Source organism: Mastacembelus armatus, chromosome 10 (genome assembly GCF_900324485.2).
Source record: "Mastacembelus armatus chromosome 10, fMasArm1.2, whole genome shotgun sequence".
In the NCBI taxonomy this organism is placed as follows: Eukaryota; Metazoa; Chordata; class Actinopteri; order Synbranchiformes; family Mastacembelidae; genus Mastacembelus; species Mastacembelus armatus.
The window spans coordinates 3078816-3100292 of NC_046642.1; the positions used below are offsets into that span (position 1 = coordinate 3078816).

Below are 21477 nucleotides of genomic sequence, written 5' to 3' on the forward strand. Positions count from 1 at the left end.
TCTTTACACTCAGAGTTTGTTACTGAGGAACAAAAGCAGCAGATCATCACTTCAAATAAAAAAAGGCTGCGTTCACTCATTAATCTGATCGAATTAATCTCCTCTGATTAATCTTCAGCTGATTTTCTCCGGCAGGTTTGTGCTGACGCTGAGAAGCTGAACTCAGGTTTAACTCTGAAACATGTTTTTATGGATCTGACCTTCACCACAGGTGATAATGACATTACAGCCCCGAGATAAACAGCCATAAACTGCTGTGACTTTAAACCAGCTTCATTCAGCGCACAGGCCTTTAATTTGAAATCCTGGAACAAGCCAGCTCTGCACTTCCTCCATTAGGGATAATCAATAACCTTCGATTATCAGGAGTCATTGGGGCCCTCTGTGTCAAACTGACACCTGATACAAGACGACCTTAAAGGAGCAAGGGTCTGAGCGCTGCTGATAAACGCTCCCAGCATGCACTGGCTGCAGCACCTGAGGCTGTGACATCATCTGTTCCCCAAAGGTCTGTGCACAGCAGCAGCCCAATGACTACTGATCACCTATTGATCGATTTATTGATCCTTATCGTATCCCAGGATGAAGGTGAGAGAGGAAGTGAGAACCAGCCCCTGAACCTGTGTCAACAGAAGGTTTAAATAAAGTTTTTTAAACTCACACTCATGTTGCTCATATGGAGGGTAGCTGAGCCGCACGGCGATGAGGATGAAGAAGATGAAGAGTGGCCAGACGATCTCGACCAGGAGCTGGACCTGTGGACGGTCACACACACACAGTGACACACACACACACACACACACACACACACACACACACACACACACACACACACACGCACAAAGAGACACGTACACACACACAGACAGTGGCTTCATGTCTTAATAATTACGATATCTAATTCCTAATTAATGGAGATTTATTGATCAAGCGACTGATCACAGGAATAGGCTGAACTTATCAATATGTTCATCAATGCACAAATCAATAACCATGTGTGACCGTTTTGCTGTTTGAATATAAAGAGTTGGAAACTAGTGATATATGACGATGCATCGATCAGAGCTCATATCGATCACCCAGCTGGTGTCTGACTGACCGTCTGTCGGCGTCTGTAGGTGAAGTTCTTCCACAGCAGCAGGCTCAGCTGCGTAGAGACTGACATGTCTGGGCCGGGGCCGATGACTTCCAGCCGCTGTTCGCTCTGGGCTCAGCAGACTAAGGGGTCGAGGTTCAGCCAGCACGCAGCACGAAGGGTCAAAGGTCTTCCCTCGAGTTCAAACTGAACCTACAGTTTCACACAGTCAAACCACAGATGATTAAATCCAGACAAACGGCTGGATCCCAGTGAACAGGTGTCCCTAATAAAGTGGGCACTGGGTAAAGCTGCATCAGAATTTCCAGAACAAGTTGTTTTAACCACGAATGTGTTTCCACATGTTAGAGAAACTAAAGGCTGCTTCTGATAAATAAAAGTCCTCATAATGAAACAAAACTTCATCTTATCCAGTCACTTTTCTAAGAATGAAAATGTTCAGGGATAATTCCACTGACACAGACTCATCCGGACTTTACCGTCCATCAAATCAAACGCTGCTTCGTCTGTAAATAAAAACATTTCACTTTTCTATCTGGTTCTTTATCACGGTAAGAAATCGTTTCTGTGCTGGACTGACTGAGCTGTTTTATCTTAAATCGACTTTGTTTGAGCTGTTTTCTTCCCTACATCAGTCTGTCCCTGATCAATACAGATCAGTACAGTCGGGGGGGTGTTAGTGATGATGATGATGATGATGGATAATTGAGCTTTTTGATCAAACTGTAAACGAGCCCTCACACTGCAGCTGACACCATGACTGAACCAATCACTGACTAATTAAACAGTTGCTGATTAATTTTCTGACGATCAGATAATCGATGAATTGATCAATCATGGCAGCTCTGGGCTGAACTCAACATGATTCATGTTTTCATAACTTTAATATTCAATTCTTCTTTAATCATAAGAGCCAGATACTTAATATTATTTAACATTATTCAATATTATATAACTTTAGTTTATATTTTATTTTTTAACATTTTTATTTATATCATTTGAAATTTTAGCTCATGTCCAAATTTTAAACCTTGATCAAACCTTGGTTGGTTTGAACAAACTCTAAATAAGATCCAGAGCTGCTGTTCACACTTTGAATGAACCCAATAAAGCTCGGTCCGGCTCAGTCAACCCACTTTTTTTTTGTCTTTTCTGTTTCAGACTTTGGTTTTAAAAAGACAATCTGGTCTCATTGGTCGAACAGGACAAAGTCTACCTGATATTTTAAGCCGCAGCTCTGTGGAAAAACAGTTTCGTGTTTCTGACTTTTAATCCGAATTGATTTCTGAACAAAGTCTGAACAGAAAATCCAGATCTTTCAGGTGTTTTTTCCTTCCTGTCTTTCTAGTTAATCACAAGTTTTAACAACTTTGATCCCGACAAGAAAAACTCTGGATGTTACCTCCTCTGCCCAAACTCAACCCGAATCCGGCTCCGGGTTTCCAGCTGCTCCGGATTCAACAGAGTAAGAGAGAAAAGAGAAAAAGGAGCGAAGCTTTAAATACCGTTTTTCAGTGTTTCCTCCGCCTTCGTTCAGCTACATCTGCTGCTCCCGAGCGGCGGCCGCGGACAAAACTGAACTCACCGCAGTCAATACTCAATAATCAATCAATCACGCTGCTTCCGCCGCGTCACTTCAAAATAAAACAGAACTAATCGCGAATAATTTATCAATGTGGCATTATCAAATGTTTTTTTTTTATTCTCCATAATAACTTACAGAAGGTCAAATCTTAAATTTAAAGGTTATTCAACCGAAACTTTCAGAACCAACAAGGCTCCATTTAGTTTGTTCTGCACATTTTATCTCCTCTATTTGATTAAACATTCCCTGTGTTTGTGTTATTTATTTGACTTCTTGATTTACTTTACTGCGATGGACTGGTGACCTGTCCAGGGTGTACCCCTGCCTTCCACCCGAGAGAGAGCTGGGATAGGCTCCAGCAGATCCCCGTGATCCTGGTTCAGGACAAAGCGGGTATAGAAAATGGATGGATGGATTTATTTTACTCTCAGTGTGGATAAATACAAACCCCCTAACAAAAATTCTGCTGATGTGTGACGTTTCAGTGATTCAGCTACAAATTAGGCCAAAAAACAAAAAACAAAAACATGATTAATTCAAAAATGAGCAGAACCAGCTGCCACAACATCTGTAAAGACAGGTGGAGACTTATTATGCTGAAATATCAAAATCATATCAAATAAAAAATGAAATAATGGAGCAAAAATGAGAACAAAAATCAGGTATAAAACTAAAAGTGGTGGGAACAAGATTTAGTAAATAAAGAGGATAGTATCTCATTAACAGTGGGAAGGAGCTAGTATCTCACTGCATCTCAGTCATAACAGGGTGAGCACTGCATGTATTTCACTGTTAGAGATTAAATTCATCAGATCATGTCCAAGGCCCCTACACTACAAATACAGGTCTGACCAGAGGTTTCTCTTTTTTGAACAAAACTGTAAACCAGCTAACCTGGCTTTTATTTTGTAAGGTAATCTCTGGTCGTACTTCCGGTCGCACTGAGCGGAAGTACCACCTGCGGGGTTATTGTCGGTCACTGAGCAGACGTGCCAACTTTTATAATAAAAGCCTAAACATCTAATGTGTCACAATAACAGACTTTCCACAGTGATTCAGCCGAAGCGGGAACATTCAGTGAAATAAACACTGCAGGTCAATACTACAACATTTACACACACACACATATATATATATATATATATATATACACACACACATATACATATACGAGATGTGATCAGTAATCAATAGTGGATACAGCAGCATGTGTTAGAGTGTCCTCCTGTGGACGAAAATAAAACTACATTAGATCCTGCTCTCAGTAAATAACTGAGCTCTGCATTCAAAGGTAAATGTACAGTAAGAGAAAGTACACACATATGATCAGAAGTATGCAAAGTAAAAGTAGTAAGTAGTAAAAGTACTCAATGCACAAAACTGTTCTGTCCTGTTGCTATTACTCTTATCATTATTACTATTTTCTCAGTTTTTTTTTAAAGTTACTTTATACTACTAATGCAGAGGAAGGTGTACTTTACGGATAGTTTCTTACGCACAAAACAAAAACATCTGCATCTGAAGAAAATTTATACTTTAGTGATTTTTTTTTTATTATTCTTTCTTTTATTTCTATTTTGTATTAAAATATGTTTTATTGAGTTTTATTGGACTGAGGAGACAAAAACATCAGTCTTCTATCGAGTTTGAATATAAATGTTTTCTTCCTTAAAGTAGATCATAACATAAAAACATAACATGCACACACACACACACACACACACACACACATACACACACACACAGACACACACGTACTCACGCACACTCTGGGCCTGGTACAACAGTAAACAATAAGACAAAAGCTCTCTGTTTTCTCTGCAGCCTGGTCAGACCCACATCACTGCTGCCCTCAGTCTGACAGGAACACCAGAACCATCCAGGAGACCCCAGGACCTTTCGGGAATTTCCAAGAACCTCTGGTACCCACCAGGACTCACGAGAACTCTCCCATCCTTCCTGGATTCCTTAACACCCTCAAGAACTCTCCAGGACCTTCCAGGATTCTTCAGGACTTTCCAGGACCCACTAGAATTATCCAGGACCTTGCTGGATTCTTCAGGACACTCCCGGAATCTCCTGGATTCAGAACATGGACCCTAAGCGTCTCTCCTCGAGCTCTCAGCAGCAGGTCCGGCTCAGGAAAAAGGTAAAAGCTGTTAGTTGATACTGGTTTTAGTGATTTTGCTGTTTAGTCTTTGGACCGTACTCACTACTTCAGTATTTTCATTTCCTGCCTCATTACACTCATACTGCAGTATTTGAGAATGACTTTGTGTACTTTTACAGCACAACATTTACTGACAGCTGCACTTACTTTGCAGACAAATGTTGAGTTTCTAGATAGTGACTTATTGTTTTACATTAAACAGGCCAGAGTGTGTGACAGTCACCACCGCTCGGCCCCATTAGGGTCAAAGGTCAGACTGACTTCTTCAATGCTTCATTAATCCGACAGACTTACAGTCACACACTGTGCTCAGCATCACCGGCACCAAGATGCTGAGCAGAGAACCAATAAATAACATCATGAAATAGATGAAATAAGCGAAAACAACAGACTGCACCGTCCAAACAGCGTTAGAGAGGCTCATATCTGTCTGACTCTGGGTTTGAAAAGTAAAAATAGAAATTACATGGTTTAAATATGAATAAACCTAGTTTGGTTAATAATTGGTTATCCAAATACATTTTAAATAAAAGCAGGAAACAGAAATTACAGGAAAAAAATCTGTGTATTGGAGTAGCAGCAGAGGATCTATGTTTATCTATAAAAGAAAAAGCAGTAAAACTATTAACTATAAAAATTAGAAGCATTATCTGTCAAAATAGGACAACTGCAAAATCAACAGACAGCCCAGTGTAGGGGCCCTGAGGTTGTGTGATCAGAAAGTGCAGAAAGTTATTGTGCAGAAGTTTTTAACACAATGTGTAAAGTTTAGTGAATGAAGTAGACCGTATGCGTATAAACACGTCACATTTTGTCAGGTGTTTCATTGAAAAAACAGAAATTATAACAAGAAAGAAGAAATAAGACCAGAATAAAAAAGGTTAGGTGCTTTTTTTCAAAATAAAGCTTTCGAGGAGAGGAAACAGCGCCACCCCGCCGTTAGTCTCCACTCAGCGGTCACAGCTGGTACTGCACCTACTCCGGTTGGTTCTCCAGCCGCTACTCCGGTACCGACAGTAATTGCGCATGCGTAATGTGATGGATGGCCGCTGCACCTGACGGCCCACCAGGAAGTGTGGTGGACAAATCCTCGGCCGTTAATCCCCGCTCGGTACGGTAACCAGAGGAGGCACCGACAGTAGCATGCTCAGCGGGCCCGAGCGCTCAGTCTGACCGTCGGGACCGTCTCCGCTCCGGGCTCGGCCTCCGGGATCGCGCCGCTGCGCAGTGAGTGCATGCGGGCAGAGCGCGCGGGGCTGTGCGTGTCCTCCCCCCGCCTGTCGGGCTGCAGACCCCGCTGCTGAAGCTCCGTGAAGCTCCGTGAGGCTCAGTGAGGCTCCGGGCACGTCCCCCCTGACTGCAATGGGATGCTGTGGTAGCACGGAGGTAAGCACGGCCTGCATCGGCCCGGTGTCGTCCACCCCCGGTGCCCTTCAGCGGAGCATCGGTGCGTGTTTTTTTTCACCGTGAAAGGGAAACCGGTCTCGGGAGCGGAGAGGGCCGAGCTGGGATTAGAGCCAGGAGCTGTAATCCAATTAGCTGCTCCCGGGACAGGGGCCCGGTAACGGCACCGTCGTGTCTTCGCTGCCTGTAAACAACCGGCCCGGAGCTCATCCTCTAACTAGTTGTGAGATTAGTGCTGAAACTGGGCCGAGCCGAACCATCACACCGGGGCAGGCGGAGTGTCTGTGGGGAGGCGTTGTAGACCGGCTCGGCCCGGTCCTGCTGGCCCGGCTCTGGTCGCAGTGTGACCGTGTTGTGTGTGTGTTTCAGAGGACAAAGAGAGAATGGAGACCGCTGGAGGACCGGAGCTGCACAGACCTGCCCTGGTTCCTGCTCTTCACCGTCTTCTGCGTCGGCATGGTAACGACGTACAGCCGCCATCACAGTACTGCGAGAATACTACAGTAATACTGCCATCATCACTGACCTGATCTCACACCACAATACTGCAGTAATACTACTGTAACATTACCATAATAATCCTATAATGTTTGCAATAATACTAAGAATACTGTTAGAATACTGCCATCATTACTGGGATGATACTGTAGTAATACTACAGTAATACTATCATTATACTATAATAACACTACAGTAATGCTGCCAGAATACTACCATCATCACTGAGCTGGCCTCACACTGTGATACTACAATAATACTATGGCAATAATACTCCCATCATACTGCAATAACAATAGCTCAATGCTGCCTTTATGTTGCTCTAACACTGAAATTATAGTACCATAATAGTATAATAATACTCAAATAATACAACCATAATACTACTATAAATCCTACATTATCATTGGGATAAGCTCACACCGTAATAGTGCAATAATACTACATTAATATTAACATAATGCTAACATAATACCTAAAAAATACTGCGATAATGCTACTATAATACACCTGTAATACTATGAGTTACGTATTATTACACTGAAACTGTTCTGTGATCACAGCAGAACCAGAGGAAGTACTCAGATCCTTTAGGCTACTGAAATAAAAGTACATGGGTATTACCGGTTGTACTTCAATAATCAGCATATTACTCAATAATGAAGATAGTTGTCAGTTGCAGCTCAGAGTTTTTAAAAGAAAATGAAAACACCAGTGTTGTTTCTGATCATCTTGTTTGTGGTTTCTGTCCTGCAGGGCGCCATCTGCGGCTTCACTGTTGTCACCGGCGGTGCCGGTCGACTCATCTTTGGATATGACAGCTACGGCAACACCTGTGGGCAACGCAACGAGCAGATTGAAGGCGTCAGGCTCAGCGGCCTCGACCACACCGACAGGAAGTAAGTGTGGGTCTGTACCAGGTTCCCATGCAGTCTGTCCACTGTACTGTGTAGTACTGTGGTACATTTAGTGTAGTACAGTGGTACTTTTACTGTGTAGTAGTAATGCTGTAGTGGTCCTATGTTAACATGTACTCCAATATCTGTGTTATTGGACTATACTGCTATAGTATTTGCAGTATTATTGTAGTACAGTTTGACTTGCTCAGCCTGGCACTTGGCACATGCTGCTTTCAAGGTCCTGTGGGAGTTTGCAGTACTGATGAAGCTGACTGACTCATCAGCAAACCTGCTGCCACACACACACACACACATATGCAGTGAACATGCACACACACAATGAACACACACACACACACACACACACACAATGAAGACACATATACAATGAACACGCACACACGCCTATTTTTCCTGCAGGAACAGGAGCAGTTGGATAGAAACCAAGGAGCTGATAGTCAGACCTGCTTTAGCTCATGGCAGACAACAGATATGTTTGATTATTGATGAGTTTATCTAGACAGTACCTGAAGTGTTCGGTCTGAGCAGCTAAAACACTCACTGACATAGTGTTTCATCCATCTCATTAAAAACAGAATTTAAGACTGTGTTGTTTTATTGTGTGTTGGTGTGGTTCAGAACGAACAGCTCTACTGTTCTAATCAATACATCGGTTTCTGTATATTTAATTCCATGAGGTTAAACACATGAGCTCAGCTGAAGCTTGGCCAGGTTTCTTCCCTGATGCAGGTGAAGTGCCTGGCAGAGCGCAGAGTTAACCTGTGTGGACTGAGGGAACATGCTGAGGGGGACTGGACACAGATTCCTGACGCTGTAGGACAGAAACAGTGTGGACGCTCTTTGTTGCTTCAGTCACACGTTTCTCTCCCACGTCTTCATTCCGTGAGACCCAGAACGCTCACTGGGTTCACTGCAGATCTGGACTGTTGCAGCTCAGAAATCTATGATCACTTTAGATAAGAGGTTGCAACTCCAGGTCAAGGCTCCTGTCTCCTGTGGTTGAATAAGTGTCATGTTATCTGCTACGTGTGTTGCGTTTTGTTACCAAGTGAAACTAGATCCATTGTTTACCCGACCCATTCTTTGGCAGATAACACAAAAAGAAAGGCGTCTTACCTGCACGTCACTGTCCTGTGCCCTGACTGATGCTGTCGTGTCCGAGGGCAGAGCTTATCCATGTCGCTCTCACAAAGCAAAGAGGAGACCAGTTAACCTTGTGGATCCAAACAGACAAACAGTAGAGCAGGGGTCTGCAGTTCCAGTCCTCGAGGTCCACTGTCCTGCTTGCTTTCCAGCTGTCCAACTATAAGCAGGACAGTGGACCTTGAGGACTGGTAGTAGAGGTTTAGCTACGGCACATGTATTCACCTTTACCTTCTCAAGGTTACAGTACAAGTACCCAGTAGTACCCCTGGTATGTCTGAGACACGTATTTCTAAAATTCCTGCATGCACTCACTTTGCAGGGCTGATTAAAAACAACTGGCTGGCTCCACAGACCACTCTGTCCAGGTGTTTCCCTGTGTGACCGAACCTTATTGACTCTCTGTGCTTTCTGTCCCCTGCAGGTTTGTCTTCTTCCTGGATCCCTGCAACATCGACATCATTCAGAGGAAAATCAAGTCCATGGCTCTGTGTGTGTCTCTGTGTCCCACTGAGGAGCTGAAGACCCATCAGGACCTGAAGAGGTTCGCCATGCTCAATGGTGAGAGCATAATTCTGTCACATGACTCAGAACACACCTGAAGCTGACCTCCGTGAAATCGGGTCCCTTTTTCTCTAATGCTGTTCGAGCCACTGAATGACGTCACGTAATGACATCACGTAATCACGTCCTAGTCAAAGCTCTGCTAGCTCTGCTGGCTCTTTGACTGGGACTGCTGGAAAACAAAAGACAGTGTTATAATAAACTGCTTCAGCAAACCAGTTAATGAAAAAATAACCTGACCACAATGAAACAGTGTCACAGCGGCGTACTCAGTTTCACCTCACGTTATATTTTCAGTCTGTCAGTCTCTATATTTTCATGGCTCTTCCAGAAAACAAACCCATTTAACAATGTTTGTTTAAAAATAAATATTCATTTAAACCCATCATATCTGCTTTGCTGCCTCTTGTTGGTTGCCATAATCCTGGTCCTAGCTCCTCATGTAAGCGGTTACTTCTAGACCAGCAGAGACTTGGTGCCAAGTTAGAGCCAGTTTTCCTGGGCCAGAACCAGGTCTTTGGCTGTTCAAGGATCTGATTCAAGATTGGGCACTAGCTCTAAACCAGCTCTGGAACTGCCTTGGTGGAAAAGGATCCTGATGATCTCATTATCTCTGATGCTCCTCCACAATAAAGCTCCATAAATCCATGTAGAAACCAGAGGCTGTAGAACTTCATTCATAATCCTGCTGTTTTTAGGTTCTCCTCAGTCTCACAGTAATCCAGTGCCAGGTGTCAACAGGTCTAAAGACTAAATAAGTGAGGGTGGACAAAATATCAGAAACACTGTAAGTGCAGATCATATCGTGCTGCTGGAGTGTCACAGATAAAGCAGCTTCTGTGTGAATCTGTGACACTGGCTCTTTTCATAAACAACATGGCTGCCATGGGAGCTGTGAGGTCACCTGACCAAATGTGGTGTTACGTTTTCACCATGTTAGTGTCCAACAAACAGTGACCAGAGTCAGAAACCAACGGAGCAAAGTGGCACCAGTGATACAGCAGCGTTAATGCTGGCTTTGTTTCTGTGAGGACGGTACTGTACCCAGGGGAGTCTGCAGACATGCACTCATCACCGTGACGTGACGAGTGCGTCCGCCAGCTGCTGACCTCACTGCTTCCTTTATAACTGACTGAAACACAAACGCTGGTCTTTCTCTAGCTGTGAGGACACTCTGACACAATGCATCCCCTAGCCCTGGGCCTTAACCATCACCAGTAGATTTATTTAATCCCCATCCAGAGCCAAGACTCAGATCTTAAAGTGGATCTGAGTATTTAATTCTACTGCACAGCTCAGAGTCTAAAATGGAAGAAGTCAGAAATGTTTCTAGTGATCTGACAGATACTATACTAACACAAACATGAAGGCCTGTTCGGGAACCAGGAAAAAATTACACCATGAGGGGAGTCAGCAGGTTCTGTTGTTCTCTTTTCAGATCTTTTTTTATTTTGTGTTTATTTCCATTCCAAGTGTCTCATCACCAGCAGCAGAACTGACTGATCAGCTGCTGTTTGCAGTGAACACATGGATGTACAGACTGCTGTCACTGGATTACTGTGATACTGATGGAAGCCTAAAAACTGCAGGATTCTGAATGAAGCTCTGCAGCGTCTGTTCCCTCTAAGTGGAGGTTTATTGTGAAGGGGTCTCAGTTATGACGCTGAGCACGAGGACCAGTTTTCACTCACTTTATGACTTTAGGTGTTTAGTGTTTTAAAGAACCGTAGCTCTTCTCTGACTTAGTGCAAGTAAAACACATGAACTTTAACACTGGGCATAAATAAAAGACGTAATGGGTGATGATCAGGAAACACACACCACAAGATGTTTTTTCTGTTCCAGGTTCTGAGCTGTGTTCCTATGAGTTAGCGGCTCATAAATATCCCAATCTACCCGAGAGGTTCTCCAAATGTCCCAAACTTCCTGTTCCATCCAGGTATGTTCAGTTTTACCTGGGACACCTGAGTCACTTTCTTCTTCGCCTCTGAACTCTGACCCCTCTCCATCCTGCAGTAAACCGCTGCCGGTGTTTAACCGCTGCACGCCAGTGGACATTTCCTGCTATGCCAAGTTTGCAGAGGCTGTGGTGACGTTCGTTGGTGACAACAGCGTCCTGCACCGACTGATCGCTGGCGTCGCCGCCAGCAAAGAGATCATCATCGGACTGTGCGTGCTCGCTCTGGGTGAGAAAGAGAAACATGGGCCATTATCCATATGTACCCTAGACAATTTAACCAGTTTAACCAGTTGAACCAGTGTGCTTCAAGCCCCAGGTGTTCTGAACCCTTTGATTAGATTCTAAATTTCTAATAGATCGTGGTGTATATCTTGTTTTTTAATATTTCATGTCCTCTAGATTTTAGTAAGATGAATCATTAATTTTATAATAACATTATTTGTGTAAATATGAGGTTTGTTGTGAACACGTCTCCAACAAAGTGATCAACACAATAATCCATCAATAATTAGAATCCAATAATATCAGATACATTCATGTGAAATGGGCCATTCTGCACAATGACTACTTTTACTTTGGATACTTCAAGTACAATTGGATGATGGTACTTTTGGACTTTTACTGCAGTACAGGATAAGTAAATAATACATGCAGCTGGAACAGAAATTGATGATTGGCTAGGCTATGCAGTAATAAGTTCACCTGTGAACAGGTGCTATAGTGAACTGATCTTCTCCTGTGATGTGATATTTTTGTGACTGACCTCTGACCTCTGGTTTCTTCCAGTCCTCTCAATGATACTCATGGTGATCATTCGCTACATCTCCGCTGTCCTCGTCTGGATCCTCACCTCGCTGGTCGTCCTCGGATCCCTCGGTGAGGTCACTTCCTGTGAACCAAAATATGTTTTAATTAGCTTTATTAAAATGTGGTTAGTATAAAACTCATTGTATCTGAATTAATTTAGATTCATTTTATTTGGTAAAAGTTATTTGAACAATAATAATTTTCTATTTTTTCAATAGAATTTTGTTATATTTGTTCATTATGTCATATATTTTAAGTGAAATGACAGAATTAATGTCAGTCTCAGTGTTTTTTCATGCAAATCGATTATTGTAATGCTAATACACTGAAATCTTTGGCCTCACAAACTGCCACATTTGTTAGAAAACAAAGAAAAACAAGAACCAAACAGATTTATTAAACAATCAGGGAGAAATACAGGGCTTACAGTCCAGCAGGGACAGAAAAAAAACAACAGCAGCGAAACAATCCAAAGGTCTCAGCACAGTAGGGAGTCTAACAAGGACACAAAGCTGAGCTGATCAGGGACAGGAAACAGGTGTGCAAGGAGGACTGGGCAACAAAGGAATGAGAGCCAAGTGTGCAGGGGAGAGGGAAAATCTGGAGACACCTGGAAACTGGATGAGGAATGAGAAACATCCAGAAAGTACCAGCAAAACACAGAGCAGACAGGGACAATCTGCAAAAGCTTGATTTAATGTTCTTATTAACATTGGTCCTAAATGTTCATTAGGAGTTTTCTGATGCAGAGCTCGGACGTCAGCGTAGAGTTTATGGTCTTTTTTATTATTTATTTATTGGTTAATGTCCTAGGTCTGGATTAATGGATTCACTGTATTTTAGAAAACAGTGACAACATCTAAGGGTCAGTGTTAGAAAATCACTGACATTTTTTCTTAAAGAGCAGGGGTGAACAGGTCAAGGATTCTTAGGCAGGAAGTGATCCCATACAAACATTGGATATTTCTGAAAAAAACAAACTTGTAATGTTGCAAAACCAGTAACTCTGCCTCTAACCCTTTCTGCTGTGGGCTGCTCAGCGGGGACCAGCGTACTCTGGTGGCTCTACATCGACCACAGACTCTACGGGAATGACACCACCCCCAAAGTAACGAAGGACGTGAAGGACGACGTGAAGGAGGACATGAAGGAGGGGCTGGAGGTCAGCAGAGACAGCGGACAAGCGCTGCTTGTCTATGCCGTCGCTGCCACCGTCTTCACTGTACGTAAATCTGCTGTTAGAAAGTTGATATTGATGAGTTGACACTTTTCCTTCTTCACTGAAGACCTTTGGTGAGGCGCCCCGGTAAAATTTGAAAAAGTGGACTGAAAACTATTTGAGGGTCTGGTACGCTGCAGGTCACTGCAGGACCACAGCCCTGAAAACCTCCCCCAGCTCTGAATCTTTACCTCAGTCTTTTTAAAATTCTCTTTATAGGTCTGGAAACTACGAAAATGACCCTTGGACATGTTTTTTTCATCCCTGGATTCTTTACTCTGTGGCGGTTTCAGTTCAGAACCTGGTTTCTTGCAGACTGTAAGCTCTGGATCTTTCTGTCTAATTCAGATCATCCTGCTGCTGCTGATGCTGTTCATGAGGAAACGTGTGGCTCTGACCATCGCTCTGTTTCACGTGGCGGGAAAAGTCTTTATCCACCTCCCCCTCCTTACCCTGCAGCCCTTCATCACTTTCCTTGCTCTCCTGCTCTTCTGGATCTACTGGATCCTGGTGCTGCTTTTCCTGGGAACCACCGGTCAGTCCGAACCCTCAGAAACCACAAATGATCCAACAAATCAATTCATTAAATCTTTGTAATTGTCTCTGATGCTCTGCTGTGTCTCTGTGTTGTCTCTGGGTCCTGTCCTGCGTGGTTCTGCAGGGAACCCAGTCCAGAATGAGGAGACAGGGCTGACGGAGTTCAGACTGACGGGTCCTCTCCAGTACCTGACCTGGTACCACGCTGTGGGTCTAGTCTGGATCAGTGAGTTCATCCTGGCCTGTCAACAGATGACTGTAGCTGGAGCCGTGGTCACATACTACTTCACCAGGTGAGTCCTCCACACCTGTACACACCTGTTCCTGAGTCTTTACAACTGTCGCACCTGGTGGATCCTTTTTCCATGCTAAACTAGATTCATATTCACTGCTCTGGGATCAGTCTGAAGATCCAGTTCTCAGCAAGGGTTTCCTCACACACCTGACCACAAAGTACACCTGTAAACATCTGTGAGCACACACACAAGCATGAAACTAAATGCACAAAATTCCAAACACAGTTTATATGCTAACAAACCAGATTCACAAGGACTTTGTGTTTCAGGGACAAGAACCGACTCCCAGTGACCCCGATCCTGTCGTCAGTCCTGAGGCTGGTCCGGTATCACCTGGGCACTGTCGCTAAAGGATCCTTCATCATCACGCTTGTCAAAATCCCCCGACTCATCCTCATGTACATCCACAACCAGCTGAAAGGAAAGGTACAAATCCTTATTTTCAGCCACGCTGCTAATTTGCTGAGTGGAAAACTTTATTCACACCTGCAGCTGTGACACAGTCAGCGTGTTAGAGAGCAGGAGGCTGATAAAGGTAATAAACAGACACGTCTAATACGACTCACGGCTTCAGTGGAACAGCTGGTTAATAGTTTGTGAAGCCAATAAAAGTAAATGTTTAGTCAGAAAAGACGTACACCCTTCCTTCAGTCCGACTCTGATTCTGCTGGTTTGATCTTCATGTTCAGGAGAATGCGTGCGCTCGCTGTCTGCTCAAAACCTGCATCTGCTGCCTGTGGTGTTTGGAGAAGTGCCTCAACTATCTCAATCAGGTACCCAACAGCCCGCTGGTCTGCATTCAGTCGTCTTCTCCGAAGTATTTTGTTCTCACCTGTGTTTTTGTTTCCCAGAATGCATATGCAGCCACAGCCATCAATAGCACCGGTTTCTGCACGTCTGCACGCGACGCCTTTGTGATCCTGGTGGAAAACGCTTTGCGCGTTGCCACAATCAACGCCGTTGGAGACTTCGTGCTCTTCCTGGGGAAGGTGAGGAGCATTCACCTTTGACAAGCATCTGTTTGTCTGCTCTGACCCTTTTATTAACTTGAATGCTGATTAAATATCTACCTGACACACTGAAACAGTTTAAGCTGCTTAATCTGACACACGTGTTTCTCACAAACTAGTTTGCCCAAACGTTGAAGGCCCTCATTCGGAACAATGAGGTTAATCAGCTTCAGTTACTGCTCTGATATGGACAAAGTGGAGTCAGGAGATAAATGTTTATCTCTCAAGCCTGTTTGTGCCCACTGTGCCTCTGCTTTTCTTCAGATCCTGATTGTGACGTCGACGGCGTTTGCCGGCGTCCTCCTCCTGAACTACCAGCGGGACTACGCCGAGTGGCTGCTGCCTCTCATCATCGTGTGTCTCTTTTCCTTCTTGGTGGCTCACTGCTTCCTGTCCATCTTCGAGATCGTGGTGGACGTCCTCTTCCTCTGCTTCGCCGTGGACACCAAGTACAATGACGGAACTCCTGGGAAGGAGTTTTTCATGGACAAAGCTCTGATGGTGAGAAGGTCAAGTTGTTAAGGCTGATCTAGTCAACTTTTTTTCCAACTCCAGCTTTCTTCATGCATGTCTCTGACCTAATCGGTCCTTTGCAATTTGTCCTGCCCCTCTTCCTATGTCCCCGCCCTTCTATATGTGGCCCCACCCCTGCAGGAGTTTGTTGAGAGCAGCCGGCGGTTCGAGCGGGTGGTGGAACGCGGGCGGAGCCGGGTGAAGGAGGCCGTGTCAGAGGGCGCAGAGATGAAGCCCATGGTGAGTGACAGCAGTGAAGGGGGCGTGGCCAGGCAGAAGAACTCATTGGAGAGTGACAGGGCAGATCTGGAGAGGGCAGGGGGGGAGTGGGAGGAGCTACAGGAGTTCCAGGTGTACTACCTGCTGGTGGGGGTGCTGGTGGACTGGGTGCTGACGGAGCAGAGTGACTTTGTCCTCTGTCTCAGTGAGGACATCGTCCTCTTCCTCTGTATCTACCTGCCCACCTCCACCCTCTTCCTGTTTGTCAGTTTGCTGCACACGCCAAGCCCCACCCCCTTTTGCAACGCCACCAAATCAACCGTCGTCACCGCCACGTGCTAACCAATATGTGCTAACAAACACATGCTAACTGATACAGTGCTGTGCATGCTGATTGGATGAACACTGATGCATGCTAACCTGAGTCACTCCCCTTATCATCATCATCATTATCGTCAGAGCTGCTTCCTGTCTTCTATTTTTGTATTTTCATATTGAAGTCTTTTCTATATTTGTAAAAGTTGTGTTGCAGTTTGTTTTTGTTTGGCCTTAACGTCACCGCTGTGCTTTAAGGCGCAGGACTCAGCAGAAAGTTTCCCAGGTTTTCTCTTCCTCTGGTGTTTACATGGATAAAACCTGTTGGGGCTGTCACTTCAGTCCATCATCTCAGCCCAGCATGAGAGGGTGCTCTTAAAAATCAGCCCTCATCAGTAAACTAATCTATATAAAATGATCAAAGCCAAGCTGATAATCAGGACCTGAGAAGCAGGTGTGGAAGTGCTGCTTGTTTTTCACCTGTCGATGTTGAAGGATGAAGCTGATTATGGATTGCGACTCGTTTCTGTGCTGATCTAACATGTAATTCAGCTGAAACGTGACTGAAAAGGTGGCAGCCCTACCTGCTGCTGTTGTAATCAGAAGTCTGACATAAGGATCTTGTTCCCAGACTTGATGCTGACTGCTGGGTCCTGCAGAATTAAGTTTTAAATCAATTCCAGACTCGAGGTCATGTCCTGGAAAATTTGAACAGCCTGAAATCAAATACCTCCACATTTTGCATATGGTCAGTATTTTTAGACCCAACATGTTTGACTTCCAATTTCCAGCCCGAGAAATGAGCAAATAAAGGTTTCAGTATTTTCTCTGCAAACGTGGTAAAAACAGCCAAGTGAATAAACAGCATGTTTCTGTAAAATCAATGAAACACATTTATCTTTCAACCCCCAGGTTTGAAACCACTGATGTACAGAAATAAGTTAGAAATAAGTTTAAATGACTAAACTGGTAAAAATGACAAAATGAAAAACACCTCCATATTTTCTGAGGAGGTTAAAAGGGTTTGCTCCCAGATCCTCCATAATCCAAAATCCTCATCCATCAGCTTCCTGGTTTCACAACTACAAAGAGAGAACCCCACTACAAAGCAACACAAACAACTACAAAGACCCAAACCACAAAGAATCTATAGTTTTGTGTGTCTCAGTCCCGGGGTATTGTACGTTACTGGGTAAATATGTAAAGTTTGATGTGGTGCTGGACTCATGACCTCAGGGTCCAGCTCTGCTCCCTGTAACTGATGTGCAGCCACCTGATTACCCATGATGCTCTGCTCTCACCTTCGTCATAACTACCTGTCTGCTTCCATCCCATTTGTTTGATTATCCTGAAGTGTGGGATTTTTAACCATGTGGACTCGTTTCCTGTTTCAGGCTCCGGGGACGAGTTCAGCTTGACCAAAATCAGCCAATGGGACTTAAAAAAAAGAGACATTCCAAATGTTTATTTTTACCAACGTGTAACATGTTTACTATGGTTTCACTCCAGGGAAAACAATATTTTAATAAGAAACTGTAAAAACGTAACAATGTAATGAAGCACTTTATATCGAAGCGCTGCAGATTTTAAACCGGCTGATGCATTTTTTTCGTAGTGATGTCTTTTTTATAAAACTAAAGCGTCTGCTCTCACTTCAGTGCTAACGTCAGTTCTTTACATCCAAGCCACTTTTTTTTTTTTTTTTTTTTTAAATCAACGTTTCCTTTCCTGAGATGACCTGAGCAGACCTGACACAAACTCCTCACCTGGACTCCATGTGGCATCAGGAGCGCTGTGATGTCATCAGAGGGGTGGAGTCTGTGGGCAGGTGGAACAGCAGCCATAAAGCTCCACGTCTGATTGTCTTCTGTTGGTCAGCTGGTCAGGTTTAATATAGACGTGAAAGACTGACAGGACACACTGCGAGCACATCGATCAATACATCTGATTGATTAGTGATTTATAATACAATGTCCATCAGATCTGGTTTAAAACTTTGTCAGCTCTTGTTACTTCACAGCCTGAGTGTTTATAGTAAACATTAAAGTAGTACAGTGTAGAAATACTTTATTGTTAAAGTGTACTTAAGTAAAAGTACAAACACATTAGCATCAAACTAAATTTAAAGTATAAAAGTACAGAATGACCCATTGAGTAATACACATCATGTATTTTAGTTTCATTCGTTCATGTGTTCATTAGTTTAATGCTGCAGCTGGTGTAGGAAATAATGCACAACACTTTATTTGTTCTTTATGTTCAAACATTTGCCAGATAAATGTATGGTAGTAAAGGTACCTGTGAGCTGTAATGAAGTATAAAGTAGCACAAACTAGAGATACTCAAATAAAGTACCTGAAAACTGCAGTACAGTACAGTAACTGAGTACTCTCTCTCCATCTCAGGACGAGCCTGACGTACTTTATTCCAAAAGAGAGACCTGATTGGCCACTACAACAAAAACAAGATCCATCAAACTGATTCACTGAAGCAGTGAATTATAAATGTTCTTATTTAGTTTATCATACGAAACACAGTCCTAAATAAATTCTGAAAGTAGTAAATAAATTCTCTTAAGTGGGATTAAATTCTTAATCCTATTCCATAATTATACAATAACTAAGTAATGATCATATTCCTATGTAAAGTAACTACACACTGAACACCTACATTAAAATTCCTTTTTGGTAGTGAATCAACATATTCAGTATTTGATGTTTATTTTAAACCTGTTTCTCTATTCAGCCATTTCTTAAAAAACGAAATGTAAGTTTCCCATGCTGATGTTCCCCAGTGAGGGGTTAGGGTGAAACTTTCCCCCCTAAAAAAGTTAGATTTCAGATCTGCAGTCATTAGGACATACAACTGTACACAAACGGTAAGGACTGAGCTGACGTGTTGCTCGCAGTGTGACCTCAAAGGTCATTGACCTCTCGTCCACACGGGGGCAGCAGAGTCAGGTGCTGAACGACATGATTGGCCGGATCAAAATGTGGTCTGTGAAGGAGACGACTGACAGGTTGTTTTTGCCTCCACAAAACTGGATCAAAGTTGTTTCATTAAAATCCAGAGAAGAAGAAGTTGGGCGGATCTTCCTGCAGAGGTGACAGCTGAGTTCAGGCAGTCAGCAATAACACAAACTGTATCATGTGACCACATCAACAACAACAACAAGTCTTCCTGCTTTTGTTCACTCAACATGTTCCAGATCGATCATCTGAGGTTGAACGTTCAGCTTCTCTCACTGTCCAATCACCCAGCAAGGCCACGGATTGGGCAACCAGAGCGAGAAGGGTTGTCCCAGCTGTGGGATCAGTTTGTGCCCACCACAAGTTGCAGGTGAAAGCTCTTGGAAAAGCTAGTAAGTGGACCTTTGAGTTGCTCTGTCATGGCAACACCATCAGCAAATCCTGTTCACCATGAGGGCAACGGTGTTTCTGAGGCGACCTATGGTCCTCCTGGTTGCCCAACACGTTGCCTTGTTGACCTCACCTCAAGGGGACTGCCAGTGTCCAGGATGCCTGCAGTCAGGACATTGCCTGTAATATGAGTCAATAATGTCCAACATTAACTGTTGAGGACTGTTGCAATGTTGATATGAGTTGATTAGTGGGGGTCATAGGCTGAATAATTTGGGTCAATTTGCTCTACTCCGGGCCTGGAAGTGTTTCCATCCTCATGGTTTTCCATTTGTGTAGGAAAATAGAACCTTGTAGTAGTATAAAATCCATGTCCAAGTCTGGTCCTGGCACAGTTTGGTCAGTCCTCCATGTCGTGGGGTCTGGAGGTTTGGATTCAGCATCAGTCTGATGGTCTGATGATGGTTTAAGGAGCTGTGTTTGTTTTTGTCGTGTTAAAACACCGACCTGCTGACATAAACGCCGTTCTGTCCACAGTCGCAAAATTGTATTTTTCTTTCCTGAGATGTCTGGCTGCAGATGATTGTGTGATGGTCTCCAGGCTGTGACTGTTCCCATCATCCACCTCAGCCAAACACCTTCACTTCAAAAGGCAAAGCAGTCAGAGTTTCAGCCGCACAAAGTGAAGAGCTTCTCCAAGCATCTGGCCTAACATCTGTTCAGAACCACAGAGAATCTCTCGTGTTGTTGTGTGCAGAAACTCCTGACCTCACTGAGATTTAGCCTTGAAATATAAAGAGCATGTATGTTATAAAGCTGTTGATGCAGAAAATGGTCACAGGACTCGACGCTCCGAGCATGTGAACTAATTGCACTAAAGATGGAGTTGAGTTTAACGTAGCTGTAAAGTATTTTAGATGAACTGTTTGTAGCTCAGATATTAACACAGACACATGTATTCATATTCAGACATCCTGAAAAGAAAAGGCCTAATGCAAATACTCAAATCTGTTCCTATGGCTCATTCATACACATTTAGTTTGGATCATGTGACCGCTGTCGCTAGGCGGATTAACCTGCTGGCTGCAGGAACTGAGGAGTTACATCCCAACATACATGTGACCAATCAGAAATTATAATTACTTTTAGTTATTGTTTCATATTTTTATGTTTGTCTCAGCTTATGAGTCCATCTTCACATGTCTTGATTTGTCCTAATACAATCAGTTTATCATCATAAGAAAGAGTGTGGCACCTTGTGACTGGACAGGTGCTGATCAAAACAAACATTAAATATTCAAATAATCTAGAAAACAATAACAGAATAAAAATGAGAGTGATGCTAAAGGAAAAACAATAAAATGCAGTCAGGCAGACAAAATGTCTAACTATTTAATGGTCTTTTAGCCCTCAGCTAAACTCTTAAAGCTAACATTAGCTTAAACTCTTAAAGCTAACATTAGCTTAAACTCTTAAAGCTAACGTTAGCTTTAAGAGTTTAAGCTAACATTAGCTTTAGGCTTTATCGCTCAGCTAAACCCTTAGCGTTAAAGCTAACGTTAGCTTTAGACTTTATCGCTCAGCTAAACTCTTAAAGCTAACGTTAGCTTTAGACTTGGGAAGAATTTCAACAACTTTTGATCTTTTTAAAACATAAATACAAAGTGAGGAAGCTCAAGCAGCCGCTAAGTTTAATTTAAAACTCAAACCTGATTTGTCTTCAAAAGAAAAGTCTGTTTTCAGACTGTTGGGATGAAACTTTTCAGCTCCTCCAATCATTTAAAAATCCAGCCAATCAGCACGCAGCGCTGAAGGTGTAAGCTGGACAGGTGAGCTGTGGGTTCAGGACACTCCAATCAGAA

At 43.4% G+C, this 21477-nt stretch overlaps 2 protein-coding genes across 3 annotated transcripts in view; one reads left to right on the forward strand and one right to left on the reverse strand.

The window, feature by feature from the left end:
* The window catches only part of abca1b (ATP-binding cassette, sub-family A (ABC1), member 1B), a 35032-nt gene extending 32371 nt beyond the window's left edge, over positions 1–2661 (reverse strand). The window contains exons 1-3 of the mRNA XM_026331335.1: positions 2602–2661; positions 1100–1288; positions 662–755 (exon numbers count right to left, since the gene is read on the reverse strand). Coding sequence (XP_026187120.1) covers positions 662–755; positions 1100–1165 — 160 coding nt within the window. The 5' untranslated portion in view covers positions 1166–1288; positions 2602–2661. The remainder of the gene's footprint in view (positions 1–661; positions 756–1099; positions 1289–2601) is intronic.
* Positions 2662–4557: 1896 nt separating this feature from the next.
* slc44a1b (solute carrier family 44 member 1b) lies at positions 4558–20980 on the forward strand. 2 transcript variants are annotated; one of them, XM_026331141.1, is made up of 16 exons: positions 4558–4830; positions 6625–6714; positions 7510–7652; positions 9241–9377; positions 11226–11319; positions 11397–11566; positions 12127–12216; positions 13188–13369; positions 13715–13901; positions 14028–14196; positions 14469–14625; positions 14889–14972; positions 15051–15188; positions 15474–15710; positions 15864–15962; positions 17651–20980. In XM_026331141.1, exons 1-16 carry the CDS (start codon positions 4774–4776, stop codon positions 17672–17674), a joined length of 2058 nt encoding a protein of 685 aa, XP_026186926.1. In that variant the 5' UTR covers positions 4558–4773; the 3' UTR covers positions 17675–20980. The 2 variants fall into 2 exon arrangements, with proteins under 2 accessions (XP_026186926.1, XP_026186925.1); XM_026331140.1 differs by lacking the exon at positions 4558–4830 and adding an exon at positions 5897–6237.
* Positions 20981–21477: the final 497 nt, after the last annotated feature.

Excerpts from the sequence above, each read along its gene's own strand:
- slc44a1b (XM_026331141.1), top strand. The coding sequence starts at position 4,774 with ATGGACCCTAAGCGTCTCTCCTCGAGCTCTCAGCAGCAGGTCCGGCTC. Across the intron at positions 14,197-14,468 it reads GTCACATACTACTTCACCAG|GGACAAGAACCGACTCCCAG; the intron begins GTGAGTCCTCCA and ends TTTGTGTTTCAG. Across the intron at positions 15,189-15,473 it reads TCGTGCTCTTCCTGGGGAAG|ATCCTGATTGTGACGTCGAC; the intron begins GTGAGGAGCATT and ends GCTTTTCTTCAG.